The 25701-nt window shown below is 39.4% G+C and overlaps 5 protein-coding genes across 5 annotated transcripts; 2 read left to right on the forward strand and 3 right to left on the reverse strand.

Moving 5' to 3' along the window:
- Window positions 1-92: 92 nt before the first annotated feature.
- Window positions 93-365, forward strand: MONOS_3225 (uncharacterized protein; the record flags this gene model as incomplete). The annotated part of the gene is made up of 1 exon (XM_067873210.1): window positions 93-365. One exon carries the CDS (start codon window positions 93-95, stop codon window positions 363-365), a length of 273 nt encoding a protein of 90 aa, XP_067723039.1.
- Window positions 366-6037: 5672 nt separating this feature from the next.
- Window positions 6038-7795, forward strand: MONOS_3223 (putative abhydrolase domain-containing protein 13). The gene is made up of 6 exons (XM_067873209.1): window positions 6038-6193; window positions 6280-6326; window positions 6411-6477; window positions 6547-6806; window positions 6883-7045; window positions 7335-7795. The coding sequence occupies exons 1-6, from the start codon at window positions 6049-6051 to the stop codon at window positions 7517-7519; spliced, it is 867 nt and encodes a 288-aa protein (XP_067723040.1). The 5' UTR covers window positions 6038-6048; the 3' UTR covers window positions 7520-7795.
- Window positions 7796-9035: 1240 nt separating this feature from the next.
- MONOS_3222 (uncharacterized protein) lies at window positions 9036-14987 on the reverse strand (the record flags this gene model as incomplete). Its single annotated transcript, XM_067873208.1, has 1 exon — window positions 9036-14987. One exon carries the CDS (start codon window positions 14985-14987, stop codon window positions 9795-9797), a length of 5193 nt encoding a protein of 1730 aa, XP_067723041.1. The 3' UTR covers window positions 9036-9794.
- A 1688-nt stretch (window positions 14988-16675) lies between these two features.
- On the reverse strand, window positions 16676-19129 carry MONOS_17963 (uncharacterized protein; the record flags this gene model as incomplete). The annotated part of the gene is made up of 4 exons (XM_067870936.1): window positions 16676-16687; window positions 16839-17599; window positions 18221-18958; window positions 19066-19129. The coding sequence occupies 4 exons, from the start codon at window positions 19127-19129 to the stop codon at window positions 16676-16678; spliced, it is 1575 nt and encodes a 524-aa protein (XP_067723042.1).
- Window positions 19130-20727: 1598 nt separating this feature from the next.
- On the reverse strand, window positions 20728-25466 carry MONOS_17964 (putative leucine-rich repeat protein; the record flags this gene model as incomplete). Its single annotated transcript, XM_067870937.1, has 5 exons — window positions 20728-20732; window positions 20984-23980; window positions 24422-24593; window positions 24992-25370; window positions 25459-25466. 5 exons carry the CDS (start codon window positions 25464-25466, stop codon window positions 20728-20730), a joined length of 3561 nt encoding a protein of 1186 aa, XP_067723043.1.
- Between the last annotated feature and the right edge of the window lie 235 nt (window positions 25467-25701).

Consider the following 25701-nt stretch of genomic DNA (forward strand, 5'->3'; position numbering starts at 1 on the left):
GGGAGCACCAGACGCTGCGGGGATATGTTGTGGCTCGGCGGGAGGTGCTGTGTGAGAATGCTGCTTGAGCCTGCATTGTCGCACTTTCGGCTATGCTTTTGGTTCAGCTGGTAGCGCAGCTTCCGTCGCTTGCAGCGTCGAGGCGTGTGATGGTGAAGTTGGACGACAAAGTGATGGTGCGAGGGGTTGCAGGGCACGAAGTGGGGGAAATTGTGGTTAAAGGGCTGTGGATGGTAGGAATGAGAATGGAGGATGTAGTTCTGCCTCCAGCAGCGATTGTGCTTGCGGTGCTGGAAGAGCGAGAAGAGGCAGAGGAAGGAAAAAGAAGAAGAAAAAGAAGGAAAATATGGCGGATGATGAATTGAAGTTCAGAAAAACCATGAAGAAGCAAAGTCGTACTTGAATAAGAGGTATTTGGAGTTAAATATGCTGCTTCAGAAGATTTGTAATAATAAACGGATAATAAAGCATACGAACGAGCTGGCGGAGCGGCTGCAGGAGAAGAACAAGATCATCCGGATGCTGGAGTGGAAGATTCTGACGATGAGATAAAAGGACACCGAAGAAGTGAAGGAGCTGAATGACAAACTTGTGACAATAAAGGAGAAGGTCGATTTTATTGATGTTGAGATTGAGAAGGAGAAGAAGTGGAAGACGCAATTGTGTGTGTTGGTGAGTGTGAACACCGAGAGTTCGCTGGAGGGTTGGGAACGAAGCTTCCCAAGCTTTCTTTGTTTGCATATTAGGGTTTAGGAAAGGTTTTGTCTTCGACTTTGTTGATTGCGCCTTCTGGGCTATGAAAAATGTGTGATGAATGATTTGCAGCAAGCAGTGGAGATGGCTGCGTTGCGATGTTTTGGTCCAACCCCATGGAAAAGGATTTATTGCGAAAGTAAGGAACATTGTGTGTGTTGTTAGAGAAGCTAACAGCTGTTGGAGAGAGTGTTCCAGTGGTTAAGAAGGAGGAGACATAACATGAGGCAGAAGAGAAACAAGATGTTGAAGAAAACGAAGATGCTGATGGTGCTGTCGAAAGAACAGTTGCAGACGAAAAGCCAGAAGATGGAGATGTTCAATGAGGAAATTGTGAAATAGCAAATGATTATTGCGCAAAAAAGCTGGAGCAGAAGAAAATGTAAGAGACATTTGAAGTGCAGGTGAAGGAGCTGGAAAAGAAGATGTGGAGTGGAAAATCTGAAAGGGGATGTGAATAACGGACAGAGGAGAAAGGAGCGATATGGAGATATGGAGAAAGGATAAAGAGGAGGAGGAACAGCAGTTGAGGCGGAGTATTGGAGGATGCAGAGGAGTGTGAAAAGGCAGAAGAAAGAATTGAAAGAGCGCTGTATGGGATTCCGCTGTTTCAGCACAACGATCAGAAGAGAGAGCATGAGGACTGTATGTCTCCGGGAATTCAAACAGGATGAAAGAAAAAGGAAGAAGAAGTGAAGGTGATTGTTGCTCAGCTGTTGTGCATACATCTTAAGCAGACGACAGACAGCGTAGACTGAGAAGGGTCGAAGTGGCTTGAGAAGATACCAGGAGAAAGGGGGAAGTGTTATCTGGATCTGTGGGTTTGCCTTTGCCACTGTAATCTCCAGTGATGGAGAGGTTGATGAGCACATCGACTAAGTTTCTGGAACAAGAGGATTACGAAATAGAACACATGCTTTTAAATAAAGCTCACATTGAAGCCATCAATGAAGATGCAGCGATTTCTAAAGCCACAAAAGAAAGGTTTTCACTCGCAGCTGGTGTGATCGCAATCGAAGATCTGAGTGATATTCTGAGATTAGATCGCAACAGGCACAGGACGGATCATTTCTTGTTAGCTGCTGTCAGATTTATCTGGAACTTGTGTTATTTCAAGTTGATTTAACAAAGCTCATTCCATGTTTGCAAAAAGGAGAAAAATGCAATATTCATTTTTTAATTTATCATATTGAAAGTATTGTGAAAAAGATATTCATATACTGAGTGAAAAAAATGTAACATTGAAAGATTCATAATCTCAAATTGTAGTATACCTCTGTGACATGACAAGAAAAAAATGAAAAAATGAAAAAATGACTGACAAAATATTTATGATTTGTCAAAAAGGGTTATTTTTAACGATTTTTCAATTTTTAATTTCAACAATAATCAATTTGAAAACCAACACACAACAAATTTTATTATTTTGAAAAAATCAAAATTTTTGTAAACTTGATCAAGTTCCCAATATTTAATTTTTTTGACATGAAATGTCAGTTGAGGGATTTTTTGTAACAATTTGTCATTGACCGTCACTGACAAAATACGAAAAAAACAATCAGATATTGCAGATTCTATCAACAAATCTTTTCCAAAGTGCTTTGCAAAATCTTTTGAAGTTGTCGCAATTGTTAATTTAATTGTCATTTTAAACAAAAATAAAGTTTTTTTTTTTTTTTTTTTTTTTTTTTTTTTTTTTTTATTGTGACAGACGAGGCTTCAAGTGATTTGTCAGGTCACAGAGGTGTGATTTGAAGCAACAAATAAACATGAAGTTTTTAACAGTGTCAAAATTTTTTTTGAAAAGTTCCTTTTGTTTAATTTTCAAATAAAGAAAAAATTTTATATTTCGATCAAATTTCTATTCACATTCACCAAATTTTGCTGTCATGAAAACACAATCTTGACAATATTATTATTTCCATTTTTGTGAATTTACGTGATTCGGAATAGAAATTTGATCGAAATATAAATTTTTTCTTAGGACACTTTCTCAGCAGCTAATGAACGGAGAATTTTGACACATCAATCGTAAGGTGAATATGAGTATGAAGCATTCTGAGAATACATCATTCTTGGTCTTTCATTTTTTAAAAACAAATTTTGTTTTTCGGAGAAATTCGGAAAAACTAATTACTCCGTGTTTCTCCGAAAAACAAAATTTGTTTTTAAAAAATGAAAGACCAAGAATGAAGTATTCTCAGAATGCTTCATATACTCATATTCACCTTACGATTGATGTGGGAAAAAATCAAAATTCTCCGTTCATTAGCTGCTGAGAAAAGGCTACTGTCCGGCCATTAGGAAAGTGTCCCCCTATAAGGAAAGTGACTATAAAGAAAAAATTTTATATTTCGATCAAATTTCTATTCCGAATCACGTAAATTCACAAAAATGGAAATAATAATATTGTCAAGATTGTGTTTTCATGACAGCAAAATTTGGTGAATGTGAATAGAAATTTGATCGAAATATAAAATTTTTTCTTTATTTGAAAATTAAACAAAAGGAACTTTTCAAAAAAAATTTGGCACATATTGAAGTGTTTTGATTTTTTTCTCCTTTAACAAATGTGTAATCTTCTTCGCAATCTGTTCTTTTTCTTTTCTCTGTGCACGGCTGAAGGCATGGATATTTTGTTATCGTTGTTTGAATCAAATGTTTTGTTGCAATTTTGTCCATAAAGGAATCAATTTCTTCATATGCAGATAAAGTTTTTGGTGATTCAATGTTTTCTTAGAAATAAAATTTCAAATTTTTCCATTGATGAAACGCTTCAGTTGTGCTGATAACCTTTTCTTAAGGATTTTCAAGTTTTTCTTTTAAAGGCTTTGGAATGTCATCTTAAACTTCTTTTCTTATTTTTACTTCAACAAAGTTTCCAATTTCAGTGTCTGAATGAGATTCTCTCGTTGTTGTATTATCATCATTTGTATGATAATCTTCAAGTGTTTCATTTTCAAAGCTATTGTCTTGACTTTTTACTCTTTCAAACAGATCGGTGTATCCACTCATTTCACTTTCTTTCATAATTGATAATTCTTTCTTTGGTTCCTTTATATTCTTCCATCCTGCATGTTCGAAACAATGCTCAATTGTTTCCTTTTTTTACGTCATTCCAAGCTTTTGAAATCATGTTCATCGTTTCAAATAAATCAATTCTTGTATCATCTTTCATTTCAATCTTCGCTAATTTCTTTCGAAGAAGAGAGGTTTTGAAATAATGTTTGAATGTTTTTGTTATTCCATCGTCAAGAGGTTGAATAATTGAAGTGACGTTGTGTGGAAGATAAAGCAAGGAAATATGTAAAAAAATCTGTTGAAATCAAACTTTGTGCCGTGTAATTATCCACAACCAATGCTGTTTTTCTGTTCATTGAAGCCATTTTCGAATTAAGCAATTCAAAGCAATAATTATACAAAATCACATTCATCCTTGCATTTTTGGAATGGGTGTGATTGACTGGAAAATATTTTCGTATGAAACACCTCGGATTTTTCGATTTTCCAATCACAAAAGGTAAATTTTCTCTCCTGTCATGTTAACGCACATAAATACTGTGACTTTGTCTTTAGGTGTTTTCATTCCAACTGCTTTTTCAGAACCTTCTGAGAATGTTCTGTCAATAAATTCGTGAATATGCAAACCCAATTCACCTCCGTTAAAAACATTTTCTTCGCCAAATTCGCTAATAATTGTCGGAAGAGTCTGTTTAATCCAAGTTTCTGCTGATGATACATCGGCTGAAAGAACCTCTTCAGATATCTTTTTCGATTAAATGATTGCTATTTATTGGCAACGATGGATTTGTTGATCTAATTTGCCTAAACCAGATAATCAATGCTTTGTCAATTTCAGGATAAGTTGAAGTTCGAATTTTTTTTTTTTTTGGTTTTTACATTTTCAGAAGCCTTTTGAATAATATTATCTCTCGATTTCCATGTTTTTGTAATTGTTGAAGGATCAACATGATAATCAGAGCAGATGCTGTTTCGTGGAGTGGGATGTGTTTTCTTCAGATGGTTGATAATATCCAATTTTTGTATTGAAGATAGCTGAGTTCTTTTCTGTTGCTTTATTGATTTTTCCATCATTTTGATATTTTTTGCCACAATTTTGGGTTCAAAATGTCAATCATTTTTAAATCACTATATATTTTAGTTTGAAAACATTCACTTTAATTGAGAATTAATGTAATCTTTATTTATACATTTTTATTGATCAACAAATGGGGCAAAATATTTCACTTCAGGCATTTTCATTGAAAAATTATGCATTTTTCATTAACTTTTTGAGTTAAAAAAACACAATTAAAATTGGTCAATTTTTTTGACATTCGTGAAATGTTAAAAAACTTTATGTTTTGATTTCAACGATGCTTGTTTGCGGATATGAAAATTAAAGTTTTTTTTAAAACCTGAGAAAAGGAAATAAAGTTATGAGTGAAACAATTTTTAAATGCCTTGTGCAAAAAAAGCTTGAAAGTCCGTATTTTCCTTCAAATGAACAAAATTTCAAAAATCCCATTTCAAATGAAAATTTTTTATTATTAGCAATTTTGGCTTGATTACAACCGATGAAAATACACACGAAAATTTGCCAAAATAAATGATTCACGAAAAAATGTGATTACTCGCTGTCTTGATAATAACCGAGGTGATTATAACCGAACTTTACTGCACGACAATTAGAACAGTTCAGACAAGCGAGGCGAGTCACATTCATGTAGATATATAACAATTCCCAACTATTATTATTCCCATAACAAGAGGTGTTCTAGTTGATCGTTTGTTCTGGAGAATAAAGGTGCTCTGTGCTTTAATTCGTAAAGAACAAACAAAACTTCAACACCTCTATTTCTTGCCACGAGTTTAACTCTTCCCACTCTTCGAGTTTATGTTATCTCACAGTTGACATTCATGTTCGTTTTGTTTCACAACAGCCTCTGTGCACTTTGTTTTTGGCACAATTTCCTTATTTTCTTTATTATTCGTTCAATATTTCTATTCTTTCTCATATCCACCGTATTTCACTTCAATTGATAAGCGACTGAGCCCTTAATACAGGGTCTGCTCCCATAACAAGAGGTGTTGTAATTTTGTTTGTTCTTCACGAAAAAAATTTAGGCCCATATTATTCTCAAATTTTATAATTTTTCAGTAATTATTTGTATTATTACAGTTGATTTATAATGAAATGATTATTGAAAAAGTTTGGAACAAATCTCAGTGTTTTTCTCAGTTAAAAATACTTTTTCCCCCAAATACATGCGATATATAATATTATTTATGTGAATGTGGATTTACACGTTGTTGGAATGGATTGCAGCTACGTTTGTGGTTGTCATGCTTGGTCTGAGATGGTGTTATCATGAAAGATTTTGCTATTTTCCAACAAAGCAAAAAGGGAGATATTCGACCACTCCAGCAACATATGGATGTAAATTTTCCTTTTTCCTTTTTCCTTTTTCTTTTCAATTATATTTTCATCTTTCAAACATACGTTTTTATTCATTGTTTGTAAAGTTCATTATGAAGATGTAAGCATGGTAACGAAAGATGGAATCACTCTTGTTTGAAATTTTGGCTTTTTATTTGAAATCATTCTTTGTATTTTCTAATTGTTAAAAATAATTATGCTGAAAAAAAAAAATCAGCACGGATGGTGGGTTCCATATGAAAGAAATTCACCAGTACTTGTATATTCTCATGGAAATGCAGGAAGTTTGCTTAACATTTACAACAACAGCGGAAACTTTTTTCACGTTCTAATATATTTGATAATTTATAAAGATATTGAAAGCAGAGCATATGAAATAACGTGCATGAGCCGTGTGTTGCATTGCAATGTTTTGGGATATGATTATCGTGGATTCGGATTATCATCGCCGGAGCAACAACCTACACATTCTGGATTACGAATCGACTGCGAAACAGCTGTTAAATTTGCAAAAGCTAAAATAGAAAATGGAGAAGGAACAAGTTTGTGGATGTATGGACACTCGATTGGAGGAGGAGTAGCAGTTGATTTCGTTTCAACTCATCAATCTGAAGTTAGCAACATATATTTTAGCTTTTTAGCTCATTTTTTCTCATTGCCGTAACTTAATCAAAATTTCTTATTTTAAGGTTTCTGCTCTTATTCTCGAGAACACATTTATCTCTCTTCAGAAGATGGCGATGCGTATTCTTCCTTCTTACATTCGATTTATTACTCCGTTTGCTGTTCAGAACACTTGGAGAAACTCATCTTTGATTAAAAACATTAAAACGCCAACAGTGATTATCAGCGGTACGTTTCCGCCATTTTTTTCATGGGCGCATAATGGATCAAACGAGATATCACGTTTTGTTAGTCTTTGAAGAAAAATCCAAAATTATTTATTTTTTATTCCTTTTCGGATTTGAGATCTTTTTTCACCTCAATATTATATCAATATTTTTTCCCCTGCCATTCTCACGCTTTAAAATTTCATGCTTTATCTTTTTTTTCATTCCTTTTCCTTTTCTTTTCTTTCTTTTTTCTTTTTTCTTTCTTTTTCTTAATCTTTTCTATGATTTAATGGATTATGGTAACACAGGGCAAGTTGATGACCTTATTCCGAAAAGTGACTCAGAAGAGTTGTATGCCAAAAGCGGAGCAGAACGAAAGGAGATTATTGCTGTGCCGAACGGAAACCATATAATTGATTGGATGACAGACGGAAATTGGGTTTTGGAAAAGGTGAGACAATTCATTGAGAACTCTGCTCATAATCCAGGATAAACAAATGAACAAGTCACTTGGCTTATCAAAGAATGTTTGATCTTCAAATCTTTTGGTTATATGTAGTTTTTGGGAAAAAAAATAATTTCATTTTCAAAATGAAATCAGTTTATGTTCGCTCATAACGCGAAATCTAGCAATTTGATGTTTTGGTTCCTAGTCAATTTATATTAATTTATTTCGTTTTTATTTCAAGCATATATATTTCTGTTTGGACTTTTCTATTCTCTTCTCTCTCTTTTTTACAAATAATGATTATTACATCAACAACAAAAACTTCTATTTGAGCAATTTTATTTGTAAAAATGGGGAAAAATGCGCGCTTTATATTTTAAAGAAAAATTAAGACAAATATCAAAGCTAATCATTTTATAACATATAGCAAAATATTTTCATTTTGATCAGTAATCCAATTATAAAATATTCATCAATTTTAAAGTGAAATATTGCTTTTCATTATATTAATGGAGGAAAACACGTTTCAAAGCTTAATTCATATAAATAGAAAAAAATCAAGCTCAAAAAGTGAAGACGAAGATCAGCATATTCCTGATAATCTTGAAAAGGATAAATGCGATGAAAGCTTTTCAAAGAAACATGAAGATCTACAAGAATTACCAACTCCACTCACCTGCTTGAAAGATGATGAATGCTCAAACATCTCACAGGAAAAAGACATAATTGAGGATGAAATTATTCCTACATTATCTTTATCAACAGCTCTTGCGCAACACGAAGCTTTACTGTCTTCTGAAGATGAACAAAAAAGAGATTTAATTAGAACGACTTCTGATGCGCTACAAGTTGCGTCTAGCACTCTTTTACAAATGAAAGAACGGAATAATAAAACGAAAAAAGCATTATTAGAATTAACAAGCCTTGTTGAGCAAGCGCAACAACGATGGAATCAACGAATGGAAGAAGAAAAAATTCTGTTGAAGCACGCAGAAGAAGAAGCAAATTCTCATCTGTCATTGTGTTCAGATCTGTCCATTTTGAGTGAGATTTCATCTGAAAAGGAAAATTTCATATCGGAGCAGAATAATAATTCCAAAGATTTCGAAATTCAACCGCCATGAAAAATTTAAGCATTGCTAATTATTGAAATAGAAAGTCAGTACTCAAAAAGATTTGATGACTTAATTCAACTTTTGCACTTGCCAGATGAAAAGGGGAATTAAAGTTACTAATTCGCGTTGTGCATAAAGTTCAGATTTAGAAGACATGATGAATTTCTTTTTGGTTAAAGGAATTGTGACTTCTTTTTTTCTTTATTTAAATATATATTTCCATTAATTTGAGCTGAGAATTTTTTTTTGATGAATTTTTTCTCTTGATTTCGCCAGAAAGCTATCGATTCTTTGTGCAAATTTTAGTGCTAAAGATTCTCATATTTCATCAAACAAACTCTTGTGCATCAAAAAGAATGCACACATTATTTATGTTTCGTTTCGTTTCCTATTCAATACTTAAAAAATTAAAATTAAAAACAAAAAAAGAAAAGGATTACGATTAATTTTTTCATTAAACAATTGTTTTTTCATCTTCCATGAGAAATGTTTTGAAAAAGAAATGCTAAACGTTTTGCAGTGCCATCTGATTATGAAGTTTGTGATATAAAACATGTTGTGACAAAGTGTATTTGGAGAATACCCTAAAAAACATAATCACAAGTGAAAATTTCATCTTGAAGAAATAAGAACAAGAAATATAATCAACATCAAAGGAAACAATTTAAAAACAAACAAACAAACAAATCAATCAATCAGTCAATAATTAATCAAAAGGATAACTCTGTAACAGCAAAAAAATGAATACACCAAACAAAAGAAGAATGAAAAGGAATAGAGCGAATAAGTCAAATGTCAATAAAAGCCGCTAAAAAGTTGGGGAAAATAAAAATTAAAATGAAAAAAATTTAAAAAATAGCAAGTCATAAATATGAACTACACTGTGTATGCAGAAGATAACTACTCAATATCAAACAAAAAGAAACTATCTTGGAAACAGGCTAAACAAATAATAATAATAACCATTAATAATCAAAAAAGAAGAAGCATAATTTAATCTGTATGAATATTGAATCAAATAAGAGTAAAACAAAGCGTGTACACAAATAATCGTTGCTTTGACTAGAATAGTGAAATAAAAAAATAAAAAGTTGAAAAAACAAAATTAAACAAAATTAAACAAAACAAAACAAATTAATAATATTTTCACTCAAGAATAATATCTCCTCCCCTCTTCCTCTTCCTCTTTCTTTTTTCATTCCCGCTCACAAGAAAAGAACAATAACACTCAAGTTGTCTGTCGTGTCCAGCGCATCCGCCGCTGCTCTGAGTCTCGTCGCTGCCAGCTCAGCCAGCTTCCCCTTCGAAATCTTCGCACACTTGCAACCATAAGAGCTGGAGATAAGCTTCACATACCGTGGCACTGCTTTTCTGTCTCTCCTTCTCTTCTTCTCTTCAGGTGCTGCTCCAAAAGCATCGTCTTTGAACTCGTCATCATCTCCTTCACCATCACTTTCTCCTTCTCCACACTCATCTTCCATCTCCATTCTTCTCCTCCTCTCTTCCTCTTTCTCCTTCTCTGCTCTCTCGTACTCCTCATCCTCCTCTTCTTCTTTATCCTCCCTCGAAAACACTGCATCATTGAACACATCATGCACCCCATCAGCCATCCACGGACAGCAAAGCTCTGCAATCAGCTGCTCATCCAGCACATCATACAGGCCATCACAGCCAATCACCACTGCCACATCTTCTCTTCTCCACCGCGGATTCGATTGGCGAGAGAGGGGAGTGCTCAGAGGATGAGGTGAAAGAGAAGGAGGAAGCGAGATAGGGGGAGGAGGAGTGAGACAATAAGGGCATAATGAAGAGGGGAGAGATGAAGGAGGTGGAAGTGCGTTGGTTGAGCATAGAGAAGAGGAAGAAGAGGTTGTTGAATCCTGCAAATGCATCTGTTGCTGATGGAAAGAGCAAACAGAATTGTGCCTATTATTATTATTATTAGCAGTACTGTTTATGTTTTTGTTATTAAAATTCATTCTGTACTGATCGTGTGTTGGCGAAGGGAAAGGCCACGAACGAGCGAGGAAAGCATCCACCAGAGGTGCCAGCGACGGGATGATGTGTGGAAGTGGGAAGATTGTTGAAGGAAGCGCATAATTCATCAGAGGCCGTTGTGGAACAGACAGAGCGGTTTGGCTGCTGAAACTGGCGATGGAAGAAGTGTCAGAGAGAGAGGCAGCAGAAGAGGAGGAAGCTAAGCCAGTGCCCAAAATAGGAGAGCCACCAGCAAAAGAAGAAGCTACCACAGACGAAAAGACACCAGCGCCGTCTTCTTTCCGGCTGAATGAATTAGTTCTTGCAGGTGTGGCAGCGTCTGTGCTGAGATTGCTGCCGTAATAAACAGAATGTGCCAAAGAGGAAGGAGAAGAGGAAGGAGAAGAAGATGAATATGAACGAGAAAAGGATGATTGAGATGACGAACCAGCATCAATAGCTGTTGAGCGAGCACAAAGCTCCATCATCTTCTCCTTGTCCACACTCAACCCCTTTATTGGGGGCATTCCATTTCTCCTGTTCTCATTCACCCCGTTCTCCGTCAGAGGCACCTGACATGCCAACGGGAAGCAGTTCTTCTTCGCTGCACAGCCCAAATGCATCCCCTTCCACCTGCTGATTTCATACTGATACACATCCGGCTCTGAACTCAGCCCGTTTCCAGCATCAAAATCGCCCATTGTCCGCGCCACTGCCAACGTGCAGTTCAGCCTGTGGTCTCCATTCACACACCCTTCTTTGCTCTGGATGTACTCCATCTCCCTCAGATGATGCGGCTTGTGGTCAATTGTCAATGCTTTACCAGTTATAAGCACACCACTTGAAGAAGGGAAGATTGGCTCACGCAGAAGAGAAGAGGGAGGAGGAGGAGCAGAAGTAGCGCTGTCTGAATAGAGAGGAGTCTGTTTAGAGGCAGAGGGATCAGAAGATGGATTTGCAGAGGTCTCTTCAGAATCAGAGGTGAATGTGGTGAAAGAGGCAGGGGCGATGGAGGAAGAGGGGTCGGATATGGCGTTGGTGGTTGAAAGAGAAGAGGAAGTATTTGAAGAAGAAGAGGTGGAAGGAGAAGAAGTGGGAGAATTAGAGATTTGCAGAGAGCTCCTAAGAACAGAGGCAGATCTTGCTCTGAGGAATGGGAAAGGCACAGGATGAGGGGAAGAGGCAGGGGAAGAGATGGCAGAAACAGCAGAAACAGCAGGAGTGGAAGGAGGAGGGAGAGAAAGCGATTGATTGAGAGGAGGAAGTTCGGATGGTGCGAGGGGAGAAGAGGAGGAAGAGGTGGCATCAGAGAATGCGTTGCTCTTTCTTTTGTCAGAAGAAGACGACGACGAAGAAGATGATGACGAAGACGATGAAGAAGAAGAAGATGATGACGAAGAGGAAGAAGAAGACGAAGAAGCAGAATTTGACGACGAATGGATCGGAGCCTTCAGCATCATTGCAGCCAAGCGGTATTGTTCCAATTCGATGAGAGATTTGCTGTTGATTGGGATGGCAGCAGGAGCAGAAGGGTCGAGGTGATAAAATGTTGGACACACAAAAGTGGTGGCTGGATCGAGAACTAAGTCATATCCTTTTGAAGAGGAAGAGGAAGAAGATGGAGAAGAGAATGAAGAAGGAGAAGAAGAGACGGTGGAGAGAGAAGAAGGAGCAAGAAGATGGGGGTGTGCAGGAGTTAAGGAAGAAGACATGGAAGAGGAAACAGAAGAAGGAGAAAACGGAGGTGAATGGAGAGAAGGCGAGAGAGAAAGAGAAGGATCCTCTGAAAGTGTGGCTTGTGTTGAGGAAACTGACAGATGCGATGGATGATGTGCTCTTTTCGAAGGAGAAAGAGGAGTATTAATTGGATTCAGTACATTCTGATTGGAAGATTCCTGATAATTGCTTCCTCTTTCTTTCTCTCTCAAATTTTCTCTTTCTCTTTCTCTTTCTCTTTCCCCATCTCTTTCTCTCTCGTTCCTCACCAATGGAACAAGTGCTGCTTCAGATCCAGCATTTTCACTATTTGAATAAGAAAGCCCTCTTTCCTTCACAGACACAGAAACACTGCATTGAGAGTTAAGCATTGTGATGGAGTGAGCAAGAGGAGTTTGAACATCGTCATCATCATCTTCTTCTTCTTCGCTATTGCCTTCACAGTTATCATTGCCATCGTTATTGTTATCACTTTCTCTTCTTTCTCCTTTCCTCTTTCTCATTCTCCTCTCCTCTCTTCTCTTTCTCCTCCTCTCCTTCTCTCTCTCTTTCACATCCTCCTCTGACACCAAAACGCTTGAATCATACCATCTTGACACAAGAACTGCCCTGCAATCGCCGCAATTCGCGATAAACAGACGGGAAGGGGTGACAATCACAACAAGAGCACAGCTTCCGTCTCCCACTTTCAGTCTTCGCATGTCGTCGATGAGGGCTTCGAAGGTGCGGCGCAGGATGAGAACGAGAAGGGGTTCAGAGGAAGAGGAGGAGGAAGAAGAAGAGGAAGGCGATGATGAATTGGAAGAAGAAGGCAGAAGAGAAGATAACTCTTGTGATTGAGAAGAAGAAGATGATGACTTCTGGGTGTTAATTTGTTGTTGAGGGTGTTGTTGGTGTTGTTGAGGAGAATCATTATTTTTGAAGAGAGAAGGAAGATTATCAGAAACCTGTGGGGAAGATAAGGCATTATGAGATGAATGAGAAGAGGAAGAGGAGGAGGAAGAAGAAGAAGAATAAGGAGATAGTGAATTATTATTAGTATTATTAGTATTATTATTATTGTTGTTGTTGTTACTAACATAAGCAGAGTCTTGAGGAGGAATCAGAAGAGGAGCAGCAGAAGAAGAAGCCTTCATTGGAAGAGGAGAAGACAACGAAGAAGAAGAAGAGGAAGAAGAAGATAAAGGAGAAGTAGGAGGAGGTGGGGTTGGTGGAAGCTTTGAAGGGGAAAGCGGAGAAATCGGAGAAATCGGAGAAACAGGAGGAGGTGTGGGAAGAGGAAGAGAAGGAGGAGAAGGAAGTTCATAGAGAGGAGAAGGAGGAGGGGAAGAATCAGAAGAAGAAGCTGATTTCCTTACAGAACGATGTTCATTTGTTTGTGATTGATCAGGAAGAGAGCGAGGAGAGAGAGGAGAAGAATTAGAACGAGAAGATGAATGAGAAGAATGCGAAGAGCGAGAAGAAGAGGAAGAGGAAGAAGAAGAAGGATCAATAGAAGGAGAGTAAACAGGAGTGGTGTCTAAGTCAACCATTTCATCAGCATCGTCTTCGCTTTCTTCGTCATCATATCCCTCATGCAGAACAACTGTAGCTATTTCACTGCCTTCATATTCATCTTCTTCTTCATTCTCTTCTTCTTCTTTTTCTTCTTCTTCCTCTTCCTTCTGCTTCTGCTTCATCATCTCTTGCTCATGTATTTGCTGCTCCCACATCCTTCTCCTCTTCTCTTCCTCTCTTCTCTTCTCCTTCTCCTTCTCTTCTTTCTCTTTCTCTTTCTCCTTCCTCACTTCCTCTGCTGTCTTCACAAATGTATCGACAAAATGTGTGGAAAGGAACAAAGCAGCTTGTGGGCCATGATGTCCATCAAAAACAGCATAAAGACCACATCCTTTGACTCCTCTGGTGCGATACGGTGGGAATGGAGGGATGGGGCAAAGGAGAGGAGGATGAAGGCGAGGGCGAGGGTTTTTGGGGGAAGATGAAGAGGAAGAAGATGTTGATAATCTAGAAGCAAAAGTTGAAGATGAAGTTGTGGCTAACTGTTTTCTATTAAATTGTTGAGGAGGCGGAGAAAGCTCAGAAGCAGAAGCAGAAGAGGAAGAAAAAGCAGAAGAAGAAAGAGTGGAAGAGCGAGAAAGATGAGAAGTTGGTGTCTGAGGTGGAGATTCGAAAGATTCGTTGATGAAATCAGCAGCAGTGGAAGAGAAGGAGAGAGGAGAAGGAGAACGAAGGGTGGCAAAGGAAGGAGTTGTGGTTAAGCCAATGGAAGAAGAGGAAGAAGAAGAAGAGGAGGAGGAGGAGGAGGAAAAAGAAGAAGAGGAAGAAGAAGAAGAAGGAGCAACAGGGAAGAATTGAGAGAAAGAGGAAGGAGCATTGGTGTTATTAGAGGAACGAGGAGAAAGTGGAGAAGAATAAGAAGAAGAAGCAGAATAAGAAGAATTTCCAGTTATTTCATAGTCCTTCAGTTCTGTTTGCATATACACTCCGTTTTCATCTGTCACATCCACTTTCTTTCTTGTCTCTTCTCTTTCTCTTTCTCTTTCTCCTCTTTCATCAACAAATCTATTGTTATTTTCTTCTTCATTGTCATCCCCTTCTCTATCTTCACGCAAACTTTGCTTAGAACGCTCAAATCCTTTAAGTTCATCATCATCATCATCATCATCATCATCATCATCATTGCTATCAACTTCTTCTTCATTCATCACTTCATACAAATGAGTCTTTCCTTGCATCTTCCTCTCCTTCTCCTCTTTCTCTCTTTCTCTTTCTCTTTCTCTTTCTCTTTCTCTTTCTCTTTCTCTTTCTTTCTCCTTCTCCTTCTCTCTTTCCATCCATCTTCTCCTTCTCTTCTCCCACAGTCTATCTTCTCTTTCCTCCATCATCCTCCTCCCCTTTGCAGTAAACCTCAATTCCTGCGGGTATTTCAGCAACCGCTTCAAAATTCCGAATTCTCCGCTCTCCACCAGCTTCTCCACATCCCAGCCGCCAATGGGGAGAAGAATAACTGTGTCTTCCATTGCCATTCGCATTCCATTTGTTTCGGCGCATCCGACGTTGTGCATGGCGAGAGAAGGGAGAGGAGGCGGTGGGGAGAGGGAGGAGGAGCGGGAAGGAGGAGAGGAGGAAGGAGGAGAAGAAGAGGAGGAAGAGGAGGAAGAGGAAGAGGAGGATGATGATGATGAAGCATGAGCAGATGAAGATGAAATGGAGAGAGGAGAACGAGAACGATATTTAGCTGGGTCGTTTTCTTGGAAAGGAGAAGAAAGAGGAGAGGAAAAGGAAGAAGAAGAAGAAGCAGAAGAAGAGGAAGGAGAAAGTGGAGGTGAAGAAGAAGAAGAAGAAGAAGCAAGCAAATTGGATTTTGGAGAGGACAAAGAAAGAGAGTGACGAGAAGAAGGGACAGAAGAGACAGAAATTGAGTGGCGAGAACGCGAATGTCCGGTTAAAAGACGAGCCGCAAAATTGGCAGGCAAATGAGAGACAAATTCGGCTTCTTCTTCTTTCTCGTTTTCTTTGTTGGGTTCTTTCGAATTTTCGTTGTTTTTCTCAATTTCTGCTTTTTCTTTGGATTCTTCTCCTGATTCTTCTCTTTCTCTTTCTCCTTCTTTTCCCTTTTCTTTTCCTTCCACCCCGACTTCTTCTTCTTCTTTTGCTTGTTGTCTCAACGCATCCAATGACATCACCCGCATCATCAGCATCTTCTTCTCTTTCTTCTTCTCTTTCTTCTCCTTTTTATCCTTTTTATCTTTTTTATCCTTCTTTTCTTTCTTCTCTTTTTTGTCTTTCTTCTCTTTCTTCTCTTTCTTTTCTGCTGATTCTTCATTCTTTGACTCCATTCCATTCGTTTCTTCTGTTATTTCTTCCATTTTTTTGTCTTCTTCTCTTCCTTCCCCTTCTTTTTCTCCTTCTTCTTTTGCAATTTTTTCATTGTCTTCATCTTCTTCATCATCACTTCCTTTATCTTCTTCTCTTTCTTCGCCTTCTTCCTCTTCTCCTTCCAAAACATCATCATTTTCTTTGATTTCTTCAACAGAAGAAGAAATCGAAAGAGGAGAAAGAGGAGGAACGGGAGAAAGCGGAGAAAGCGGAGAAGGAGAAGACAAAGGAGAAGAAAGGGGCATAGGAGAAGGAGAAAGAGGAGAAGGAGAAGGAGAAGAAGAAGAATTGAGATTAGCAAGAGAAAGAGGAGAAGGAGAAGGGAATGGAGAGTGGGCATATGAATAAGGTGTTCTCATTGACTGATGGAGAGAAGAGTTGCGGCGGGTGAGACGAGGAATGGAGCGGGAGATGAAGGATTGGGTGGATGAGGGAGAGGGAGAGGGAGAAGGAGAAGAAGAAGAAGAGGAAGAAGGAGAGGAAGAAGAAGATGATGATGATAATGTTTCGGACTCTATTGAAGATTCTTTCAATACAGTTGGAGCAGAATCATCTTCTTGATTATTTTCTGATGAGATTTCTTTCTTTACGTGAACTTCTTTTTCTTTTTCTTTCTCTTTTTCCTTTTCTTCTTCTTCTTCTCCTTTTTCTATTTTTTTATCATCATTATTAACAACCTCCTCCAATGCTCTTGAAGGAGGAGGAACAGGAGGTTGCTTCTTAGCAGCTTCAGCTATTCGGCTGCTAAGCTCAGCTTCACTCACAATCGATGAGTGAGGAGAAGAAGGGAAGGAAGGAGAAGGTGTAGAAGAAGGAGAAGATGATGATGAGGAGGAGGACGGAGAAATCGGAGAAATCGGAGAAATTGGAGGAGGTGGGGGAGGGGAGAAGGGGGAGGTGCGAGAAGGAGAAGGAGAAGGAGAAGGAGAGGTAGAATGAGAAGAAGATGAGGAAGAAGTTGGAGAAGACAAAGATTTCTTTGGAGTAATTGAAAAAGCAGCAGCAGCAGAAGAAGAAGAAGAAGAAGACATAAATTGTTGCTGAGGAGTATGAAACTGAATATCTCTTTCATTTCTCATTTCTCTCTCTCTTCCTGGTGTAGATACAGACAATGCTCTTTTCAATGGAGATTTAGTTTGAGAAGAAGAAGAAGAGGAAGAAGAAGATGATGATGATAAAGGAAGAGGAGGAGGGGGAGGTGGTGGAGGAGGAGCAGGGGAAGAGGAAGGAGAAGAGGAAGGAGAAAGTGGAGAAGGAAGAGGAAGAGGTTGAGTGTGAGGGGCTGTTGTGGAGTTATGAGCAGATAATGAACGAGAAGAAGAAGGAGAAAGGGAAAGAGAATGAGAAGAAGAAGAAGATGATGATGATGAAGACGATGAAAGAGGAGGAGGAGGAGGAGGAGAAACAAACCTCTTTCCATTATTTTCATTACTGGCAACTGTAAACAAAGTGGAAGAAGGAATAACTCCACTTCCAGAAGAGGAAGAAGAAGAGGAAGAAGAAGGAAAAGAAGAAGAATTTGAAGAAAAAGAAGAGAGAGGAGAAAGAAGAGGAGAAGTTGGAGGGGTTTTTCTGGTGCTGACAGACAAACTGCGACGAAGACGAGAAAAATTGCCGATGGAAAGAGAACGATGCTTTTCACTTTGAAGAAGTCGATTGGTCTTTGGAGAGGAAGAGGAGAAGGAAGAAGAAGAAGAAGAAGAAGATGATGATGATGATGAGGATGAGGATGTTGTGGAAGGAGAAGAAGGAGTGGAGAGAGAAGTGGAGGATAAAGTGGATGAAGGAGGAGTGAATGACTCAATTTGAGAAGAAGAAGAAGAAGAGGAAGAAGAAGAAGAAGAAGAAGAAGAAGAAGAAGAGGAAGAAGAAGAAGAGGAAGAAGAAGAAGAAGAAGAAGAAGAAGAAGAAGAAGAAGAAGAAGAAGAAGAAGAAGAGGAAGAGGAAGAATAAGTAGCAACTCCAATTGGATATCTAGTTTTTCTGTTGGAAGGCGAAAGAGGACGGAAAGTGGAGAAGATTTCGTCATTTGCTGCAGAAGCGCTGGGACTTTTAGGACGATTGAGAGAATTCATTGAGAAAGGGGTAGAAGGAGGAGAAAGAAGAGAAGAAGAAGGAGAAGGAGAGGAAGAAGAGAAAGAGGAAGAAGAAGAAGGAAGATAAGGCGATCTGTGTTCATCTTCGGGTGTGTGGCATTCTCTGATTGAAGGAGAAGGTTCCTGATTGTTCTGTTGAAGCTGCTGCTGCTGTTTGTAGACTTCAGGGAAGCAGAGAGGGCATAAGGAAGTTAAGAGAGAAGAAGAGGAAGAAGAGGAAGAAGAGGAAGGATTAATGGAGGAAGAAGAAGAAGGAGAAGGGGAAAAGGGAACCTGTAAGGAGGGTTCAGAGTTGAGAGAAAGAGAAAGAGAGGAAGAAGAAGGAACACTCAAAGAAGGAGAAAGAGGATTTTGTTTGGAAGAAGAAGAAGAAGAAGAAGGAAGAGAAGAAGGAGGAAGAGGAGGAGTCGAGAAAGAAGAAGCAATGCTGGAGCTGCTGATTGAATTGAGATAAGGAGAAGAAGAAGGAGAAGAAGCGGGAGAATGAGAAGGAGAGAGAGAAGAAGAAGAAGAGGAAAGAGAAGAAGGTGTGCTGTTGATACGAGGAGAATATGGAACAGAATAAGAAGAAGAGGAAGAAGAGGAAGAAGGAGAGGAAGAAGGAGAAGAAGCAGGAGAAGAAGAAGAAATTGCAAGAGAAGGAAGCTGAAACTGCTGATATGGAAGAGGAGATGAATAAGGAGTGGCAATTTGTGTGTTTGCTGTTGAATGCGATGTTAAATTTCCATTTTCTTTTTGTTCTGATTGAATTTCTCTTATTTGATTGGCATAAATCTCATTAAAAGCATCACTTTTTCTCACAGAAAACAGATTTCTTCCTTCTCTTTCTCTTTCTCTTTCTCTTTCTCTTTCTCCTTCTTCTCCTCTTCCATATTTATCTTCTCTATTAGAATTAACATCATAATCATAGAAATCTTCATCATTTTCTGACCCACAATCCAAAGACGCTGGTATATGTGGCATGTTTTCCTCTGCTTCTTCCATCTCTTTCTCTTTCCTTCTGATTTCTTCCTCTTCTTCTCTCTCTTTCTCTTTCTCTTTCTCCTTTTCCTCTTCTTCTTTATTAAGACTAAGATTGGTATTAGCATTTCCTTTACCAACAGTTGCAATATTTTCTTTCTCTTCTCCAATCGAAGGAGAGGAGGAAGAAGAAGCAATAGAAGAAGAAATAGAAGAAGAAGAAGAAGAAGAAGAAGAAGAAGGAGAAGAAGAAGAAGAAGAAGAAGGTGAAGGTGAAGAAGAAGAAGAAGTTGTTACATTTTTATTTTCATTGGAATTTAACTCCATTCTCTTATCTGCTGGCTGTGGAGTTAACAGCTTATCAGCATCAACAAGCATTGAAGATACAGAAGAAGAAGAAGAAGAAATAGAAGGAGAAGCCAAAGAAGAAGAAGTATTTGAAGAAGAAGGAGAAGAAACAACAGAAGCCAACGAAGACAACGAAGCAACCGAAGCAGAATGCAAATGTTTCAGTCTGCTGTTCATAAGCACATCATTTCCCAATCTTATGCTTCCTCTCCTCTTCCCCCCTTTCTTCTTCTGCTCCTCTTCCATATCTCCGCTCGGCCACACCCCTTTCTTCTTCAACCTCTCCATCTCCCTCTCTCTCTCCCTCATTCTCCTCTCTTTTCTCCTCTTCCTCATCTTCAAACACTCTTCATCAAATAGAGCTGCTCCTCCAAGTGTCCAGAACGGCCAGCGATCTAATGGAAGAGCAGAGGAAGAAGAGCAACGAAGGAGAAGAGGCTGAGAAGAAGAAGCATCAGACAGGAAAGAAAGAGATTTGTATGTGAGAGAGGAAGAGAAGTGGGAATATAAACGAGGGGCGAAGGGGGAGCGGAGGGGGAAGCGATGAGCTGAGGCTGCTTCGAAGATTAAGGATTCATAGGTTTTGAGGGGAGGAGGAGGAGGAAGGGGGAGAGAGGAAGAGGAAGAATTTGAAGAATTTGAAGAAGAAGAAAGAGATTTTGGAGTGGAAAAGAGGGAGATTTGAGGAGATGAGATGGATGAAGGATCAGGAGAGGAGAAGAGAGAAGGAGAAGGAGAAGAAGAAGAGGAGGAGGAGGAGGTTGATGATGATGATGATGATGATGAATTGGGTTGTTGAGAAGGAGAAAGAGGAGTAGAAATTGTGGAAGAAGAAGGGGAGGAAGAGGAGGAAGAAGAAGAGAAATTAGATGAAGAAGATGAAGAAGAAGCATTATTGCTATTACTATTGTTATTATTCTGTTGAGCCTGGAGTGTGTCAATGATATGCTGCAGAGGAGGAAGAAGAGATAACCTCAGATCTCTCTCATGATGGCTGACTTCTCTATCTGGAACAAGAGAATCCAAAATGTCTTCCTCTTTCTCCTCTTTCCCCGCTGTTTCGAACCATTTCGCTAGTTTTCTGTTCGATTTTAGCAGTTTTTTGTTATCTTTTTCGTTTGCTTCGTCTTCTCTTTTGTTGTTTTGTTCTTGAGAAATGGTATTAATCTTATTAATGTTCATTATAGATAGAGAATTTGCATTTTGTGGAGTGGAGATAGGGGTAGAAAGAGAAGAGGAAAGAGAAGAGGAAGAAGAGGAAGAAGAGGAAGAAGAGGAAGAAGAGGAAGAAGAGGAAGAAGAGGAAGAAGAGGAAGAAGGCGAAGAAGTGAGAGAAAGAGAAAGAGAAGAATGAACAGAAGGAACAGAAGAAGAAGAAGAAGAAATCGAAGAAGAAGAAGAAGAAGCAACAGAAGCACCAGCTTGTGATTCCAAAGTTGCGCACAGCTCTTTCCACGCCATAACCTCCATCTTCACATCCTCCTCTTCTTCCAGCTGTTCCACATATCTCTCCATTGCCTTTCCCACCGGCACACTTCCAATGTAGTTGAATGAGATGTCTATGAATGTTGCCCATGTGCTGATGAAGTCGGTTCCAAACTGAATCCCACTAACTGCATAGTCTTCCCTCAATTTTCTGTCTCTTTTGGAAGAATGCGAATGTTTTGATGATGTTTTCCTTTCTCTCTCCTTCTCCTTTTCTCTTTCTCTTTCTCTCTCCTTCTCCTTCTCTATCATCTCTTCCCCTTCATAGAATATATCGTGTCCGCTCTCCAGCCCATCCAAATACCCCACATCCCCTTCCTCTTCATCATCATCGCAGAACAAGTCATTCGCTATCAGATTCTTCTGCGATGCTGCCACATCCAGCCCTCCTTGTGGCGCTGTAATTCTCCGCGGGAGAAACCCTTCGGGAAGCCAGCTGCGGAATTCTCGCAGAATTTCCTCGTTTATTTGAGGGCGGTGCGGATGAGGGTAAGTTATCCAGGGGGTTTGAGTTTCATTTTCTGTGCTGTTATTGTTATTATTGTTTTCGCCTTCTTTCTTTTCTCCTTCGTTTTTCTTCTCTTGCGATGAAGAAGAAGAAGAGGAAGAAGAATTTATCGATTGCAACAGCTTCTTCATTACAAACTGCCCCAATCTCTTCCTCTTCGCATTCGCATTGTTTCCTCTTGTTCCCTGGACAGTGGAAGGCAAATTATTCGAGTAAATCAGAGGGCGAAAAGGGTATTTGGCATTGTCAGCATCGCTTCTTTCATAGAAGAGTAAGAACTGATGCTCCAATCTGATTGTTTTGCAGAGGGTGTCAAAGGAATGGCGAAGAGGGTATTCATATTGGAGATATGTGGGGGAGGAAGGACGAGGGGGAAGGGGAGAAGAAGAAGAAGAAGAAGAAAGTTTTGAGCGAGAAGAAGAAGAAGATAAGGATAAAGATGAAGAAGATTGCTGCCTCAGAAGAGAAGCAGAAGAGAATGAAGGAGCCAAACGAGAAGAACGATGACGTGATTTGGAAATGGCAGAAGCAATGTCGATTGTTTGTGGATGAACAGAAGAAGAAGAGGAAGAGGAAGAGGAATTAGAACTAGAAGAAGAAGGGGCATTGAAATACACCCCATCAATCAAAGTCCCCGTGACCATTCCAACATGCCCCGGGTATTTTGCATCGAGCATCACCTGCTCTTTCCTCCTCCTCTCTTTTCTCCACTTCTCCAGCTTCTGCCTCCTCTCCTGCCGCATCTTTTCCACTTTCACCACTCTTTCTGACTGCAGCTGCGCTTCATACATCCTCTGCTTCTCTTGCTGCGTCCCCCTCTTCTCACTCATCGATACATTCGAACTGTTGTTGTTTATTCCTCCTCCTCCTCCTTCTCTTCTCTCTCCTTCTCCTCTTCCTCCTCCTCCTTCTCTTCCCATCACACTTGCTCCTCCATTCACCCCCATCCCCATCCCCATCCCCATCCCCATCCCCATCTCTTTAGCTTTGCTCGTCCCTTTCTCTTCCTCTCTCTTCTCTCTTCTCTTCTCTTGTTTCCTTATACGCCTCTTCCACGCCTCAAGTGCTCCCTTTCTCTGTTCATTGCCTTCTTCTTTTCCTTTTTCTCCTCCTCCTCCTCCCAAAATCTTCCCTTTATCCTCATCTCCTCCTTCCCCTTCCCTATCTCCTTCCCCTTCATCTCCATCACCTTCTCCATCACCATCAGCTTCCTCTTCTTTCCTCTCCTTCTCCCTCATCTCCTTCCTCTGATTATTCCTCCTCTCTGCCTCGATCGTTGCCAGCGTATATAAAGGCACCGAAGAAGCAACTCTTTGTGGAATAGTTCTCAGTCTGTTGTGTGATAAATCAGCATATACAATTCTTGCAGTGGAAGGGAAGAAGAAAGGCGAAAGCTCTTCTATTTGGTTGAAAGACACATCCAGACGCTTCAGAACAGGGAGAGCGGTGAATAATATGGAAGGCAATGAAGAAAGCTTGTTGTCTGCTATGAGAAGAGATTCCAAGCAGCAGAACTGAAGAAGGAGAGGAGGGAATTCCTTGAGACGGTTGCAGGATAAAGAGAGGGAGATGAGGGGGGACAAACCACTTTTTGAAGGGAGAAGAGGATGAGAAGCAAGAGAAGAAGAAGAGGAGGAAGAAGAAGAAGAATTAGTATGAGCAGGAGAATTAACAGCTGAAGAAGACACACTTAGAGCATTGAGATTCGCAGTTGATGGCATTATCTTAGACGAGCCAGTGGCAGATGAAGCAACAGCCATTTGAGTTGGGAGAAGCTCTTTTTTAACAGGAATACGCTCAAAGAGAGAAGTGATGAAGTCATCAGAGCTGTGGAAGGGGCCTGTGAGAGGAAATTGATACCCTGTGGGCTGGAGCATGGAGTGGGATGAGAGAGAGGAAGAGGAAGAAGAAGAGGAAAAGGAGGAGGAGGTATATGGAGATAAGGAGGATGAGGTTCTGCCAGAGAATGAAGAAGAGAGTTGTGATGGTGTTTTATTTGAAGCAGAAGCAGCAGAAGAAGAAGAAGATGAAGAATAATCATCACCTTCTGCCTCTCTAATTGCCTGCAAAATCTCCTGGAATGAAGGCAAAGACGTGATCTGATTGCCCGACAGGTTCAAAATCCTCAAGTTTGGCAAGAGGAAGATAAAAGCTGGCACAGAAGTGAGTCTGTTGAATGATAAGTTCAATCTGGTGAGCGCCCAGAGAGAAGAAAGAGAAGGCGAAACAGCTGAGAGGAGGTTGAACGACAAGTCAAGGACACGAAGTTGAGTGAGGAAAGAGAAGAATGTGTTGACTTCGCTGATTCGGTTGCCGGCAAGCAGAAGCTCCTGTGGCTGGATGTTCAGCAGAGCAGGAGGGAGGCGGCCGAGGCGGTTGAAGCGGAGCCAGAGAGTGTGGATGCGGTGGAATTCAGTGAGTTCTGAGGGGATGAAGGGGAAGGAGGGAGAGAGAACAGAAAGAAAGAAAGAAAGAAAGAAAGAGAGAGAGAGAGAGAGAGAGAGAGAGAGAGAGAGAGAGAGAGAAATGAGAGAAATGAGAGAAATGAGAGAAATGAGAGAAATGAGAGAAATGAGAGAAATGAGAGAAATGAGAGAAATGAGAGAAATGAGAGAAATGAGAGAAATGAGAGAAATGAGAGAAATGAGAGAAATGAGAGAAATGAGAGAAATGAGAGAAATGAGAGAAATGAGAGAGTGTGTGTGTGTGATGGAAAAAGAGAGGGAGAAAGGAGTGAAGGGATGATACAATACAACAGTATTCAAAATGTAATATATTTTAGTATTTGTATATGCGAAAAGAATATATATAAAATATATAAAGGCAATAATAACAATAATAATGAAACTAAAAAATAACACACGAGGAATATCTTCAATTCTGTTGTAGTCTGCGACGATGGCAGCAACAGAAGGAGAGAAAGAAGGCAGCAGAGAAAGCTGGTTGTGGGCAAAAGCAGCGACGAGAGGGGCTGTGTGGGAGAGAAGAGGGACTGAAGTGAGGTTGTTGGAGGAGGCGAAGAGCTGGGTGAGTTGCTGAAGGAGAGAAAAGAGAGGGAGGAAGGAGGTAGAAGGAAGGTTAAAGGGAGGATAAATGATAAATGATAAAGGATGAATGATGGACGGTGAATGAAAGATGAAGGAGGAAGTGAATATAATTGGAAGGTGGAGTGGGGGGATATAACACAAATAAATTAAAAAAAAACAAATAAATAAAGTCATTTGAAAGATGATGATGAAAGGTATGTGAAGTGAATAAAAATGATAAAAATGAATAAACATAGTAAACGAAAGGGTAAAAATACACAAAATTTTTTGTTTTAATATTTTTATATAAAAAGAAAAACAGACCAAAAACTTCAACAGTAATTAAAAAATATACTAAATTCTCTTCCTCCTTCCTTCTTTCAACCATTCTAAACACGCACACACACCTTCCATTCGCTCAGCGGAGGCAACGCCGTCAAGTTGTTTGAGCTGAGCTGGAGTTCTTTGACATCCGGGAGCAGCAGCGGCAGCTGGGGCGGGACAGACGAGAGGTGGTTGCTGGAGAGCGCCAGGCGGGTAAGCGACGAGAGGGCGTACCACGTCTTCAATGGGATGTGCGAAATGTGGTTGCTGCTCAGATCCAGCGTGCGCAGCTGGGGCATCTTCGTGAGGGGAGAGAGAGAGAATGTTCTGATACGGTTCATTCCCAGATGGAGCGAGGTCAGGGCTGGTGCAATTATTGGCCCGTCGGTCGTTTCGATGCGGTTGCCTTCGAGCTCCACGGTTACAAGTGCTGGATGCTCCAATACAGGGAGAACGCTCAAACTAATAAAAAAAAGTTATAAAAAATTAGTTTGAGAGAAAAAATAATTTAATGAAAAAATAGTTACAAAAATTAAAATTTGTAGTATACAAGTTCATATTTAGTGTCAATTGCTCTAGCTTAGGAAAAACTATCTTTGGATTGTGAGTGAACAATGTTAAATGATTGGAAGTTAAATCCAATTCAAGTAATGATGGCTGAACAAAATGTGAAAAGTCGCGTATTTTGTTGTGATCCAATCCCTGATGCAAGATAAATTATTAATAAAAAATTTAAAAAATGCTTTCATACTAATACTTCTAATGATTTGAGATTGTGAACTGTACTTGGAAT

Source organism: Monocercomonoides exilis, assembly GCF_001643675.1.
Source record: "Monocercomonoides exilis strain PA203 chromosome Unknown scaffold39-1025343, whole genome shotgun sequence".
NCBI classification, from domain to species: Eukaryota; Preaxostyla; order Oxymonadida; family Polymastigidae; genus Monocercomonoides; species Monocercomonoides exilis.

Coding starts and splice junctions, on each gene's coding strand:
- MONOS_3223 (XM_067873209.1), top strand. CDS start 6,049: ATGTGGATTTACACGTTGTTGGAATGGATTGCAGCTACGTTTGTGGTT. Junction 6,327..6,410: donor CGAAAGATGGAATCACTCTT/GTTTGAAATTTT, acceptor AAAAAAAATCAG/CACGGATGGTGGGTTCCATA. Junction 7,046..7,334: donor GCCAACAGTGATTATCAGCG/GTACGTTTCCGC, acceptor ATGGTAACACAG/GGCAAGTTGATGACCTTATT.